This window comes from Mycetomoellerius zeteki, unplaced genomic scaffold (genome assembly GCF_001594055.1).
Source record: "Mycetomoellerius zeteki isolate Tzet28-1 unplaced genomic scaffold, Tzet1.0 scaffold155, whole genome shotgun sequence".
In the NCBI taxonomy this organism is placed as follows: Eukaryota; Metazoa; Arthropoda; class Insecta; order Hymenoptera; family Formicidae; genus Mycetomoellerius; species Mycetomoellerius zeteki.
Window position 1 is genome coordinate 2,477,986 of NW_017256500.1, and position 15,058 is coordinate 2,493,043.

The 15,058-nt window shown below is 28.9% G+C and overlaps 1 protein-coding gene across 6 annotated transcripts; it reads left to right on the top strand.

Annotated features, from left to right (window-relative positions):
- Positions 1-6,098: 6,098 nt before the first annotated feature.
- mtm (phosphatidylinositol-3-phosphate phosphatase) lies at positions 6,099-14,747 on the top strand. Of its 6 annotated transcripts, XM_018445065.1 has the most exons (11): positions 6,099-6,148; positions 10,618-10,781; positions 11,370-11,597; positions 11,829-11,936; positions 12,228-12,680; positions 12,783-13,230; positions 13,297-13,472; positions 13,848-13,955; positions 14,031-14,215; positions 14,286-14,490; positions 14,580-14,732. In XM_018445065.1, exons 3-11 carry the CDS (start codon positions 11,472-11,474, stop codon positions 14,730-14,732), a joined length of 1,962 nt encoding a protein of 653 aa, XP_018300567.1. In that variant the 5' UTR covers positions 6,099-6,148; positions 10,618-10,781; positions 11,370-11,471. The 6 variants fall into 6 exon arrangements, with proteins under 6 accessions (XP_018300567.1, XP_018300568.1, XP_018300569.1 ...); XM_018445066.1 differs by lacking the exon at positions 6,099-6,148 and having other exon boundaries at positions 10,562-10,934; XM_018445067.1 differs by lacking the exon at positions 6,099-6,148 and having other exon boundaries at positions 10,562-10,902.
- Positions 14,748-15,058: the final 311 nt, after the last annotated feature.

Sequence of the window (15,058 nt, forward strand, 5' to 3'; positions counted from 1 at the left end):
AAATTTATTACCCTTGTTGTACATGTATTGATTTTTGTTACCATTTTTCTCTCTTCCCTTACATTGTAGAAGAATGAAGTTCAGGTCAGTTCAAACACGACTATTTTCGTCCCATGAAATGCGCAGGATTATGTGAGTTTTTTTCTTAACAAGTAAGTTAAAATTAATGATTATAAAATTAAGTTAGTTACGTTAAAAGTTACTTAAACCAAAAGTTAACTCAGTTTAAAGTTGAATTAAAATTAACTTAAAAATTAAAAGTTAATTTTTAAAATTATTAAATTAAATTAAAATTAAAATAATTATAGTTATGCATAATATGTAGAATGCATATTATAAATAATGATTAAATTTTAATGGAAGTATAATTTCAAAAATTTTATTATTTATAATTTAGGTTTTTTTAAAATCATCATAGTTGCTAATAAAATCTTTGTTTCTTTTTTTATTCAAAGTAACAAAGTCACATAACTATAACGACAGTCGTGACGGACACGAAAGCTGACTAACAATTGTTTAATGTTCAAATTTTATAGAAGAAAAGAATATTAGCGCTTTTAAAAAAACAAAAATGTTGATGTTCACTTCTTGGATAATTATATTCTAATATAGACTTATTCGAAAATAATTAATAAGTTAATCAGTTAATATATTTAAAGTGTAAATTAGTTGAAAGTTATCTCATATATTTGTATTTACTTTTATTATTATTACTTTTATATATTGTTGCTAAAACTATGCTTTATTTAAAGTTATCTTTTATATTCTATATCGAATTATCAGTAATTTTTTAGTAGAAGTTTTGAAAATAGAATTCTGTATTGAATTCTCCCCTTGCTGCACTAAAAAAATTTAGTAAATCTTAATGTATATTTTTTAATAGTAGTAAGTAAACATTTAATACTTATAGCAAATAAATAATAATTGCTCAATAAAAAAATGATAAATAAAATTAATGATTTTTGTACCAAATAAATATGTATATGTTTAAATATTTAGTAAATATTTATTAAGGACTATTCAAACAAATATTTAATAAAATTTAATGTATTTTTTTAGTATAGTGATACGATTTTATCGACTTGCGCAAGTATTTAACCCCCTTCTGATGATAAGATCTGCTCGTGGACATGTTCACGGAGCACGGAGTACTTGTTGCGCTTATTAACTAATTTCAATAATCAATGCTGTTGCTTCAAAATTGGAGATAATGATGAGAAATCGTGAAATAAATCTAACAAGTTGTACATATATGTATAAAACACGGCATCGATTATCGAATTTGACGGATTCGTGTTATATGATGCTGCATAAAATGCTTCTCAAAACTATATAACTTTAAATCCCCCCTGTGTCTATGCAACGATTACTACAAACTGTATTAATTTAAAATGAATCTTGAAAGAATTGAAGAACTTCAACTGTGATGATATGTATGGGGAGAACAAAATTTTTTCTGCAAATTTTTTTTAATTGCATCGTAAAATATAACATTTAAAATGCTTTTTTTTTATTATTACGCTACGATTTTTTCAATGAATTATGACGATTTAAGGTATAAAATAAGTTTTTTCTTGGATAATGATATAGTGGTAATTCGTGACAACTTTACGTTAAAATTTTAAATTAGCACGAAGTTGTAACGAATTGTCGTAAATTTATTATCGTGAAATTGTCATATGTTATCACGATAAATCATTGTCGAATCCATGGTGTGCGCGTCTACACCATTTACTTTATAGTAAACTTATAGAGACCCTAATATCGGAATCTGCATAATTACAATAGATTTCGTTAAAATCCTATGAAAGAGAAGGGTATATTCTACACTGTTAAATCTATAGTGTCAAATTTAACTTAACGTGAGTCGTCACTGCTCCTACTCAATCATATCGTTATTTTATACTAAAACAATGATTATATTTGACACTGTATAGTGTCAAATTGACACGATATAGTGTCAAATTTAATTATCATTTTGGTAAAAAATAATGATATATTTAGTAGGAGCAGTGGTAACTCACGTTAGGTTAAATTTGACACTATAGATTCAACAGTGTACTATATCTTCTCGTATACATTTACTACCTTACTTGAACTTATATTGTTTCACTCTTTAATCTTAATTAAAGTTATAGAGTGAGACAGTTAAGTTAAAGTGAGATAGTGTACACACACACACGCGCGCGCGCGCGCGCGCACACGCCGCACGCACACGTAGAGGGGGGAGGGAGAGGAGGAGAGAGAGAGAGAGAGAGAGAGAGAGAGAGAGAGAGAGAATACATCTATTTCTCTCGTAGGATTTTGACGAAATCATTCATGGCCAGACATCAATATAAGGTCTCTAAGTAAATTTGGAGAAGTAATATCTTTATATCGAAAATGCTCGCATTTATTCGAAATGACAAGAAGATAACTTTCAAGAATGTAAACAACTCAAGTAGATGGTACGATCGGACGCGACGGTAGATACACGTTTTAAAGAAAAATACCTGAAATGTGGCACTGTTCACTTTAAATCGTTATAATTCAGAGAAAAAATCGTAACGTTATGATTAAAAAAGTATTTTTTAAAGAGGAAATGTTATATTTTACAATAAATAATTAAAGAAATTTGCAGAAAAAGTTTCGTTGAAGTTTCTTCAAGGTTTATTTGAACTTAGCGTCATTTATAGTGAAATCGTTGCACCGACACAGGGTTAAGCATTCGAAAATTGTGATTTCGAGCTTTGAAACATTTCTTTAAACATTGTTCTGCAAATATATTTTTTGCAAAAATACGCGTAACTTTGAATTTTATCCTTTTTAGCGCTGCTTTTCAGCGACTTATTAACTGTTTCCTTGAGTAATTATAATATTTATTTCACAGAAAATATTCTATACTATTATTTCTTTATTACAATCAAATATGTATGCAATTGAGATTTTACAACAACCGCGACATTTGCTTTCTTGCGTATGTGCGAGCATCTCCAAATAGCCTCTCCTGGGTTGGAAGCACCGATCGTTAGAGCTCCACAGCCCGGAGCGACTTGTTACCCGGGGATTGATACTCATTGTAACGATCTCGTTACCTTTACTGTCCCTGGATGTTACGGAGCGTAGGAGTATGAAAATAGAGAAATAAAAAAAAATATGCAATTCCGAATTTCAAATATTAAAAAATTGTTTTCTAATGTCGATCAATCTGTTCCTTTTGCAATTCTAAAGTGTAAGATATTAATCATGTTACGTGCATTTAGTTAATTTTATTACGCATATACATAAGTAACATCCTAGTAAAAAATTGTTCATATAAAACGTATTGTATAAATATATATATATGTATAAACATATATAATTATATACAAAATACATCCTTATATGTCCAGATATCCTTCTTTCTTTTCTAAAATTACTGTTTGGTACCAAAAAATAGTAATAATAATGAGAAAATAAAAAATAATTAAAAGGAAATGTTTTGCATTGTTTCTTTTATAAATTAAGTTCGAAGAAATAAGAAAACATTGCTCATGCGTAACTATATATAATGATTTATATATAAATAACTTTAGAATGACATTTGATCTACAACGAAAAAAATCCTTTTTACAACGATTCTTTGAGTGATTCATTGTCGCGACATTCAGTGTAGCACTTCATTCATTAGCATACTTGTATAATGTGGTAGTAAAAGGACAATGAACTCAGATTACAATGAGAAATACAAATAACTTTTTGAAATATGTATACTAGCGTTGTCGCGATAACAAGAGACGCATCTTGTGTTCTTTATGTAACCCTTTTCTATATACAATTGCATAAGCATATAGTTGTAAGTGGTTGCATATGAAAAGAATATTTCGACTGTGATTGGTCAATTCTTACAATACTACAACCACTTACAACTACGCTTACGCAATTGTAGAATGGGCTTAACACATATAAGCCATTATGGTCCAGTTCCACAACTCACGGTTAACTCTTAATCGAGGGTCAACTTGTTTCTCATCTTTTTCCAATTCTAGAATTGGAAAGAGACAATGAATAAGTTGAACCTCGGTTAAGAGTTAACCGTGAGTTGTGAAACTGGGCCTAAGAGATTATACAAAGGCAATCGAGAAAGAAATGTCATTTGAAATTACTGTCTGCACAAAGAGTTCTATACGTCTATTCAATTTTATGTCGCAGCAACCCCACGAGATGTTTTCGAACAAATTCAACTTTCTTTTCTCTGATAAATATTGATTGAGTGTTATTTTTTTGAAGTCACATTTTAATAATAAAGATTCCCTTTCCTCGCGCATTTATTAAATGTGTTCTATTTTTGTATCATGTTGACGTCAAAAGTATTAATTCTCATATTAGACAGAATGAAAACTGTACAGTGAACGGCTGTTATTCCGGGATGAATCCTTGGCAATTATCTTCGGGTGACGTAATGTAGACTGAAATTGAAATTGTTAAATTAACTGAAATATCGCTTTCTCTCAAACGAAGAACAAGATTGTAAAACAGATGAATTTAAATAAAAGTTTAAATTTAATTCTATAATATAATATTATTTTTGCTACTTTCCCGTTCTTTACGATATAAAAATGTCAAATAGTGCGAATATTGAATTGACATTTATTTGTTATTCTCTTTACTGTCGCTTGGCGCGTATCTCGATAAAAGAGCATGATTGATATGGTATATTTAGCAAATTCCGGTACAATGCAGGTCATAACAAATATGCATCAAGGTAGTGGTCGTGAATGGACATATTTTGAATGACAACAGAATTACGTGTTATATTTCGTTACGCGCATCAACCGACGCGTAAGCGGTTCATTTCACCATTGTAATTTGATAGCAGAATCTCTCGTAGTATTACAATTCGTGTTTATATTGCAGTCATAAATAAATCGTTTCGTCCATTGGCAAGTTCACAGAAGCTGAGCCGTGCGTGGGAATACTTATATGTCGAAGTATTAATGGAGAACGAAAGATATTTAATTTAAAAAAATTTCATTTTACCGGATCACGTATTGGATAACAATTCTCAATAGTATGTTCCAAACACTGAATATTTGTGGTACGCTCTTACTATAAATGACGGCTAAAAGGAACATATAATTTAAATTGAAAACGTTAAATTGAAAATATAATCGTTTAAAGCAGAGTTAGGATTTGTATAATTCGGGTCGAGTTCGTTATCGATTATTATTGATCGATCTAATTATATAATTACACAGTAATTATACATATACATATAGTACATTTTTTAAACTTATCAATTTGTCTTAATAAACATTTTGCAGTGTAAAATGAACTGCAGTGTAGAAGATTATGGAAAAAGTCACAAGGTTGCCGCTGTAAAAATATCTTTATTATTTAAAGCAACGAAGATCATATATCTTTTGAGTGAAAAAGTTTTTTCTTAATTTGAAAGTTTTTTTATTTTGAACATTTTTTTACATAAACTTTCTTGCTTCCAACTGGAATGCATCCTGTTATAAAGGGATACAGTGCTCGCTATACGGTGGAAAGTGAGTTACGTAAAAAAATATAAAATATGAAAAAAAAATTTTAATCGAGAAAAGAACTTTTGTATATGAATACTTTTATGCATTTTATTATTTTTTAAAGATTATTTAAGGTGATAATCATTCTGTTTTTTAAACAATATTGAAAGAAATTTAGAAATAAATATTTCTTTAAAAAAGATGAGTTTATTTGCCTGCAGATTTAGCAACTTTTCCATTATTCTTTAATTAGTAAAGCTTTAGGATAATACTTTTTCCTTTTATAGCTTTTATGGCCTCTTTATACTTTATATTGTAATAAAATTATCTAAGATATCAGGAATCATCATTGATTTTTTTTGGCGATGTGGCTCGAGTGTGCTTCTATTTGTTTGCAAAATTACGTTGATTATAAAATGGATATTAATTAGTTACTAATTAGAAGAAAAGCAAATAAAAAAACAAAACCAGACAAACAGAATGTATCGAACGACGCGTGCGCACTTGAACTCGTGTCAAGAATAGTCAAGAATTTCACAGAACGGAGTAGTAGTTCCGTTCCATTCCAACGGATAACATGTCCGTTAGATAGTGCAATCGATGGGATAATTCGGTCGTCAAATATAGTGAATTCTTTTATTTGCAGCATTCGGATTATTTGTGTATGTTTGGGGCGTTGGTAATTTAAAGAATTTCTGTCCGTCACACAAAATCAAATCATACAAATCAAGAGGAGAACGATAATCGTAACAAAAGATCAGTCATGAGAAAGTTGCTTTTCCAAGTAACTCGCTACATGTTATTGAGTTAAAACAATAACTAGTTACTGATTCTTAAAAATAACTCGTTATTGTTACTTAAAAAGTAACGAATTATTATTTTCCTTGATAAATTAATATAAAATGTTATTTTCCTGTTTTTTTTTTTTGCTAAAACAAGATCAGGTTAAATCAATAATTTACTCTCTCCTCTCTCTCTCTCTCTCTCTTTTGTAATATCTTTTAAAATATTAATAAAAGCAATAAAATGTTCTATCTTACAAGACTACAAAAAATTTAAGAAAGGAGAAAGATTATAAAATGCTCAAAATATTAAATTTAAGAAATTTTATAAAATTTATAAATATTACAAAATTTACGCTTTTTTTACCCGCTTATGTTTAAAAATTTTTACATGATAATTTAAATTGTAAGACTCTTGTATGTTTTTCTGTTATAAATTCTTGTAACTCGGGTTAAAAATTTTAAATCACAATTGATATGTGGAAAAAGATAAAGATTTAAAAGTTTAAATTAAAAAATGTGACCGCTGTCTTTTTTCTGTTCAAATATTCAATTAATAAATGATTTCTATCTTTTTGAGTAAAATAACTTGATATAATTTTTGTATTTGTAGTTTTGTAATTTGAGTAATTTATATTAAAAATTGAATTTAAGAGGAGAGAGAGATGAAAAGAAGAAGGATAAAGTGTCAAAATTATTTATTTTTTCGGTGGTCTTAGGACGCTCGCACGGAATGCAAGAGATCCGGGTTCGACTCCCGAGGCATTATTTTTCGCAATAAGTTTATTAGAGTTTTTAAGTTGGGAAATTTGAGGGGATTATTAATATTTTCAGATTTGATTGCGTTGAAAGTCCGACAACCATATCGGCACGCAATTATAATTTCTGAAATTAATTCATTTAAATGAATTTACAATAGTTCAACATTTTAACGTTCTGACCGTTATGACGCTTCTTAATTTAAAGCATTATGTTTAACATTAGCGGTCTTTCAATCTTATTATTGTTCGTTTTATTTATTTATGTATTTCGTAAAGATTTATTAGGCCTGTTCTTTTTAATTGAACTTTTGCACTAGTTCATCTTTCTTCCTTTTCTCTTCAGAAGAAAAGAAAAAAAAGAAAGGTGAACTGATGCAAAAATTCAGATCTATTGTTATAAAAATTTTGAGACTTTGAGAAAAATTTATATCATCATTTTCATAAGAAAAGATGTTCAAATTTTTTTTCAATTTATTTATTTATTTGATATGTGTGTGTATATGTTTAAGAATTTTAAAACTACAATTCTTTTTAACTTCTTTTGATAGCGGGAAATGGTAAAATATGACGTGTATTCTTCTTTTACTGTTAAAATTAATCAATTTTGCTCAACTTTCATTATTTGAAAGTAGAAAAAAAAATAAGTTATCATATCTTTTCGAATTAGTTTTGATTGTTATGTTGGTTTTTAAATCAAATAAAATCTACAAAATTTTTTTTATTTTACTCTTAATTGTCAATCGCTATGAAAATAGACGCCGGAAAAACTTCTTACAATAATACGTTCGTCACTTTAAGTATATATATTTTACTAATATGTTTAACTATTACTAGGAACAAATCATTTGGGGAATTATTTGGGAAATATAATATAAAATATCAATGGTATTAATAGTATCGATTATACCGTTCTATGAATTTACTTAAATGCGGAATACTTCAATAGTATTAATTTAATACGATTATTAAAAGATTTTACTTAATACTTTATATTTATATTTCTCATTCTTGATTTGAAGAAAAATCATTGTAACACAAAGTTCTATGGAGTAAATATATTTTAAAATATATTTTTAAAATATTATTGTAATTTATATACACTAATATCAATTGCGTTGTGCTCTTGTAATTGTGCTTTTTTTCACTATAAATATGTATAAATTAATATGTATAGAATATTATCAAATCATTTGCGTAATGAAATCGATGTTCTCTTTTAGTGTGAATTATTTAAAAACTTTTGAGTATTTCCGTCGAGATCAATAATTGTGAAATACCAATCATAATACCAAACTATATTCAAAAGATGGCGTTTGCTCTCCATTAAATTTCAACTATGAATGAAGTATTGATTGCTCAGCGCAAACAACTCTGCATATATGTATTTCAGCTATTCGATATTCATATTTTTACTACATAATTTTATGTATTTATATTTATACATTTATAGAATCAAAACATTCATTATAAAATCTGATAATCTTTTTTAAAATATTAATTCAATAGTATTATTTAATTAGTATACATGTAGCAAATTTTAGTAATTTTGTTGATTAAATTAATAAACATTCAGTCGAAATTGTCCTAAAAGAGAAAAGACACATTTTATACTATACATATATAATAATTATATCTACAATTGATTTCATATCAAAAGAAAAATTATCGATGATTTTATAAATATTTTGATTCTGTAAGTACAGAAAATTATGTAACAAAAATATTTTAGATCTCAGTGATCATAATCATATCTTCTAAATCATAAAATATTATAAAATTACATATTCTGCATTTAAAACATATATAATTCTATCAAATTTTGTAATACATAATTTATTGTAGATGTTTCAATTAAAATAACAAATATATATTAGAATATATACGTTTTGATTTTCTACACAATGTCTGACTTTTTCTTTCTACATATCTGTCATAGTGAAAATCAATAATTCCCGTGCAATATCCATCATATATTACAAATGTTGCTCTCAATATCTACCTGTGGAATATGCAACTTCCGAATCGATTCCATAAAAATCAATTTTTTGTAAAAAAAAGTCGCTTTAAAATAGTCCTACTAAAAAAAATCATGTCACAACGTTACATGATGAAATCATGTATTAAACATGTAAATCACGTAATGAATTGTTCCAAATCAGTTACATGATTTACATATTTTAATTACATGATTTCATCATGCAATTGTGTGACGTGATATTTTTCAGTAGGGAGCCCTCTTTGTTAAAAAAAAGGAAGCGATTCTTTATAAAGAGATTGATTTACAATAGCCTCCATTATATCGTCAGAAAAATTAATTCTTCGCAAAATAAATATCAAAACTAAAGATACTTATACTTGGATGTTTTATTTTTTAAAAGTAATTGTATAATATTATATACTATATATTTTCAAAGGAAATATACTTCTTTAATTAAAAACGTATTATTGATAAAAAAAAAGATGCGCAACGACATTATGTAACAATCGATATATACTCAACAAACTGTCGAATTAATACCCAGATAGCACACAATATTTATAAAATATTTACAAAATATTTATAAGATTAATATTTATAAGATTTATTTTAAATATTTTGCAAATATATTTTTATGGTCTTAGATTGCATAGATCATAAACATTTATTATAAATATTATGAAATATTTATTGTAAATGTTATAGTAAATGCTATGAAAATACTTAATGAGACATTATAATCCAAGTAAAAAATACTTATTAGAAAAATTTATTTATATTTATCATAAATATATTAAATAAAATATTTAGTCTATATTTTTTTTTCAACAATATTTCGAATAAAGCTTCATATAAATATGTAGGAAATACCTATATAACATTTCAAAAAAAGAATATTAATGAACAATAATATCATTAATAATATTAATAAATATTTATCATAAATATTCTGTGCTGTCTGGATAAGTTAACAGAATCGAGTAACAGTCTACTATATCTGGGTTGTAAGTTTTTGACTTTCTTAATATTATGAATTTTACCGAAGTATAAAATATAATAAAAAATATGAATAAAAAGCGTATAAAATAAAATAAGTGGAACAAACGAAACAAATGAAACGGACTGGTTTTTACTTTATATTATATAACTGCGTACTTTAGATTTCTTTAAATATAGGTATATTAGGCGTAAAAATTAATTCGGTGCCTTTATCGAGTTAAAACCGCCAAGTTTCTTCCGTGAGAGCATTCGTTAGTTGTTCGAAAGATGATGTAAAGTCATTGAAAACAATGGACATTATTTCGAATATTAAATGTGTACTTTATATATCTTTGTGTGAGTATAACTTTGAATTATGAAAAAAAGTACCGAATTAATTTGTACACCTAATATTATTCTATAAAATAAATTTATTATTTATGTAGAAATAAAAGTAGTGTATATATATATATATATAAATTATCTTAATTAATTTTTATTTTAAAAGAAATAGTAATTTCACAAAATAATGAAAATAGAAGTATTTTGAAAAAAAAACATTAGATTTTTAGAAAGTCTAAATACACATTCTTTAATTTAATTGTTTTGGTTTGTTTTTTTTTACTTGGCAGTGAGACGTTCTAGAACAGGTGCACTATGTACGCGAAGTTGAGGAGAGGCAGCACAGCGTCACCTGTCGACGATCGCGTGCAAAATGGCCGCGTTTATCAAAAATACGTTGCACTGACAGAAACAAACGCTACGGGATACATTACATAAATATAAAGTGAAGCAGGTTCGTATCCGGTGCATCGCATGGGCCTCAATACGGCTGAAATTTTTGCACGTTTCGAAGGACAATAAAGCGAATCCGTACACCTCTGGGCGTGGCACGGCATGATTCGCTCTCAATTCCGGTTGTATCGTACTCTTAAATTCTTTTTTCGTCGTAAGTTTTCTGTGAAAGTATGTGCCGTTTTTATCACGTTCCAATTATTCCCTCGTTAGCTCATTAATTAAGATTATTTTATCGTTATATTATCACGAGCGCTGCGACCTTTGTGAGGTTATGTCATAGAGACAGATGTCAAGATCTTAGCACATAGAAAATTTATTTAAATATGAGACACTATATTTATATATTTTTTAATGTGTTTTGACATGCTTTATATATCCGAAATATATTTGAACAATATTTATTACTAGATACATTCAGAAATATGAAGATATATACTTTGTCTGATTAAATATTCAGAAAGTTTATTGTTATTTTGATTCTATCAATTCAAGAGTTTTGAGATTAATATTAACTTAAAAATGGTTAACTATGTTGGCACTTTTTAAATTAATTACCATGTATCTTATTATAATTGGTTGTGTACAGGTGCAAACGGTTTATACAATCATAGATAACAGTGAATGAAGATGTAAACAAGAATGTCGTTGCAACGAAAGTAGAGAATTTGAGACTATCTTTAATACAAGTATGGAAAAAAGAGGCAGTGCAGAACTCCTAGGTACAGAACAAAGCAATTCAAAGAATGCCAGTTCAGATTCTCTCAACTCAGACAGCAAGAGCAGTTCGCTTAATTCAAAAATGGGCCAGGAATCGGTATAAAGCAGAATTTATATGATTAATAACATTGGGTGCGTTCAAGTTTACAAAGCAGCTAGCCTGCTCGCTAAGCAAATGAGCATAATTGGTTGTTATTTATAGATCCAACAAATTATATTCAATCGCTCGATAAGCATGCCTAGCCGCTTTGCTGTCTTGAACTCGCCCATTGATAACATAATACATTACTATTTATTAAATCTCGAGTGAATCTATAAATTTCTTTAGGAGAGTTGGGAAAAAGCTTCACATTCAAAAAGTTTTTCTTCAAGCTCCACTTCAACAGATAATAATATAGTCTCTGCTCTAGAGGCTAAAAAAGATAATCAAGTAAAAGTGAGTTTGTAACAAATGTTTAAGTACAGCACAGTTCTTATTTTTATTTATGTCATTATGGCATTTTGTTGATAAAAATATTCAATGATAATCGAAGAATAGTAAAATATTTTTGTTGAAATGTTCCATTTCATAAAACATTTTCTTATTATTTCACTTTTACTTTACAACATATTTACTGCTGTTGTCTTTTATTTCTGTTGAAGTTGTAGAAAAATAGAAAGTTTTTATCATAAAATTTATCATTACACAATATTTTCAGTTGGTTATTTGTATTGCTGTTTTGATTAGAATTTGTCTGGAGGAGACACGGGACCACCGCTCTTGAATGGAGAACGGGTGCAAGGCATTGCACACGAAGTTACCTATTTGTGTCCTTATTCAGGGCCTGCCAGAGGGATCCTTAGTGTTACAAATTACAAGCTTCATTTTCGTAGTATAGATCGAGAAACGCCTTATGTCGTTGAAGTGCCGTTGGGGGTCGTTAGTCGAATTGAAAAAGTCGGCGGTGCGTCGAGTAGAGGAGAAAATTCTTATGGAATCGAGGTGTTTTGTAAGGATATGAGGAATCTCAGATTTGCTCATAAACAGGAAAATCATTCCAGACGAGACGTATTCGAAAAACTACAACAGTATTCTTTTCCATTATCTCACAAGTTACCTCTCTTTGCCTTTGAATACTCTGAGACTTTTTCTGAAAATGGTTGGAACGTTTACGAACCTATCGCAGAATTAAAAAGAATGGTATATATCAAGAGATATATCTCGTGTAAAATTTTAAAAAACTTTAACGCGATGTTATAATAGTTTGTTCAAAACTTAATATCACTCCTCGTTGAATTTCAGGGTGTAAATAACGATATGTGGAAAATATCCAAAATCAATGATACATATTCGCTATGCGATAGTTATCCAGCTGTTTGGGCAGTACCTGCCGCAGCGACCGACGAGGACTTACAAGCCTCTGCGTCTTTTAGAAGTAGAGGTAGACTTCCGGTTCTCTCGTGGATTCATCCAGAAAGCCAAGCGACGATAACTCGTTGTGCTCAGCCATTAGTCGGTGTAGGCGGCAAACGAAGTCGCGAGGACGAGAGATATGTGCAATTGATAATGGATGCTAATGCACAAAGTCATAAACTTTTTATTATGGATGCGCGACCGATGGCAAACGCGATAGCGAACAAAGCGAAAGGCGGTGGATATGAAAGCGAAGATGCTTATCAAAATGCGGAATTGGTCTTTCTCGATATTCACAATATACATGTCATGAGAGAAAGTCTCAGGAAGTTAAAAGGTATCGGATTTGTCATAAATATATTAATGTAATATTTTTTTTTAATTTACGTTTGCTTTATTTCAGAAATATGTTTCCCCACAATTGATGAGGCTCGATGGCTGTCAGGCATTGAATCAACAATATGGCTTAAGCATATCAAATGTGTTCTTGCTGGGGCTGTAAGAATTGTGGACAAAGTCGAAAATCATAAAACTTCAGTCCTAGTCCACTGTTCTGACGGCTGGGACCGAACAGCACAAGTAAATATTTAATTCTTATTGACTTTTATTATTAAGAGATTTTTTTGATTGTTTGATGAAAAAAATGTGTTTTTGAGAACGGACTGAATAAAGAATATGATATTTTCTGTTAGTTGTTTTGATTGAAAATTTATTTTTCCTAATAACTTGTTAGGTATAAAATTATATAAATAAATACATTTGTAACATTAAAATCTTATTCTTAAAAATACATTTCTTCACCGAATAATAAAGCTAGAAAAATTTAGTAAATTATAACGATGTAAATTTTGTATTCCATATCGATCGATTCTGACTATCGACGAATATATATGAATTGAAAGATGAAACATTACAATGTTTATTACACGTATTTATTGTTATTATCTTTTTTAGCTTACAGCTCTCGCAATGTTAATGTTAGATCCATACTATAGAACTGTCAAGGGATTTGAGGTTTTAATAGAAAAAGAGTGGCTTAGCTTTGGACATAAATTTCAACAGGTATATAGAACTTTCTTTAATTATTTCAGTATTGTATATTGTTTTATTTACTATAATTAATAATGATTTTTTTAGAGGATAGGCCATGGCGATGAACATCATAGCGATGCAGATAGATCGCCGGTATTTTTACAATTTATCGATTGCGTTTGGCAAATAATGCGACAATTTCCGAACGCTTTTGAATTCAATGAACATTTTTTAATTACTATTCTTGATCATCTTTACTCTTGCAGATTTGGCACGTTCTTGTTTAGCAGGTAAATATTTATAAGCGATTTGCGTCTTATATTTTTATGTACTCGTATTATATTGATATCATATTTACAGCGAACGCGAAAGAGTACAAGAACAAGTGAAGCAAAGAACAGTTTCTCTCTGGTCGTATACCAATAGTCAATTACCTCTTTATCTGAATCCTCTTTACCGGTCCGGTACGAATTATCAGCTTGTTCTAATGCCAGTTGCTAGTATGCGATATATTAAACCGTGGAAAAGTTTGTATTGTAGATGGAACCCTAGTATGCGGCAACAGGTACATAAAAATATTTAATATAATTACATTATATAATTTACTAATTATAGAACATCTTTATTAAAATATCTGTTTTTATCTGCTTCAAGGATCCTGTCTATCAAAGAACAAGGGAGCTTCTAGTCTTAAAAGAGCAGCTCGAGAAGCAGCTAGAGGAAGGTAGACGCGAACAGGCCTCACGTGCGAATCGAGCAATTACCTCGCCGGCGCCACCCAGAATACATTCTCCGGTTCACATATAGCGCCACGGGGAACTTTGACTGTCTAATAATTTGTAGTTTTGTAAATGAGCTGTAAACTCTTGATCTACTCCTTCGAGTCAGTACAAGATATTTTGACTGAAATTTGTGGATGCTATGTATAATACGCCCACTTGATAAAAACGAATCTCGATTCGTGCGCATTTTTGCATTTTCAATGAATTAATCGCACATGCAACGTTCCTTCCACATAATTCATGCAAATTATATCTAATTTATTTCATCGTAGTCGAATATGATTTCACATAAATGTATAGAAGGATAAACGTCTAAAAATCGATTTTATTTTATTTTATTTTAATTACGAT

What these genes read in the sequence shown, in the direction of transcription:
- mtm (XM_018445065.1), top strand. Translation starts at nt 11,472, where the DNA reads ATGGAAAAAAGAGGCAGTGCAGAACTCCTAGGTACAGAACAAAGCAAT. An exon ending in GCTGGGACCGAACAGCACAA is followed by an intron (nt 13,473 to 13,847) that starts GTAAATATTTAA and finishes TATCTTTTTTAG; the next exon opens with CTTACAGCTCTCGCAATGTT. An exon ending in TTGGACATAAATTTCAACAG is followed by an intron (nt 13,956 to 14,030) that starts GTATATAGAACT and finishes TGATTTTTTTAG; the next exon opens with AGGATAGGCCATGGCGATGA.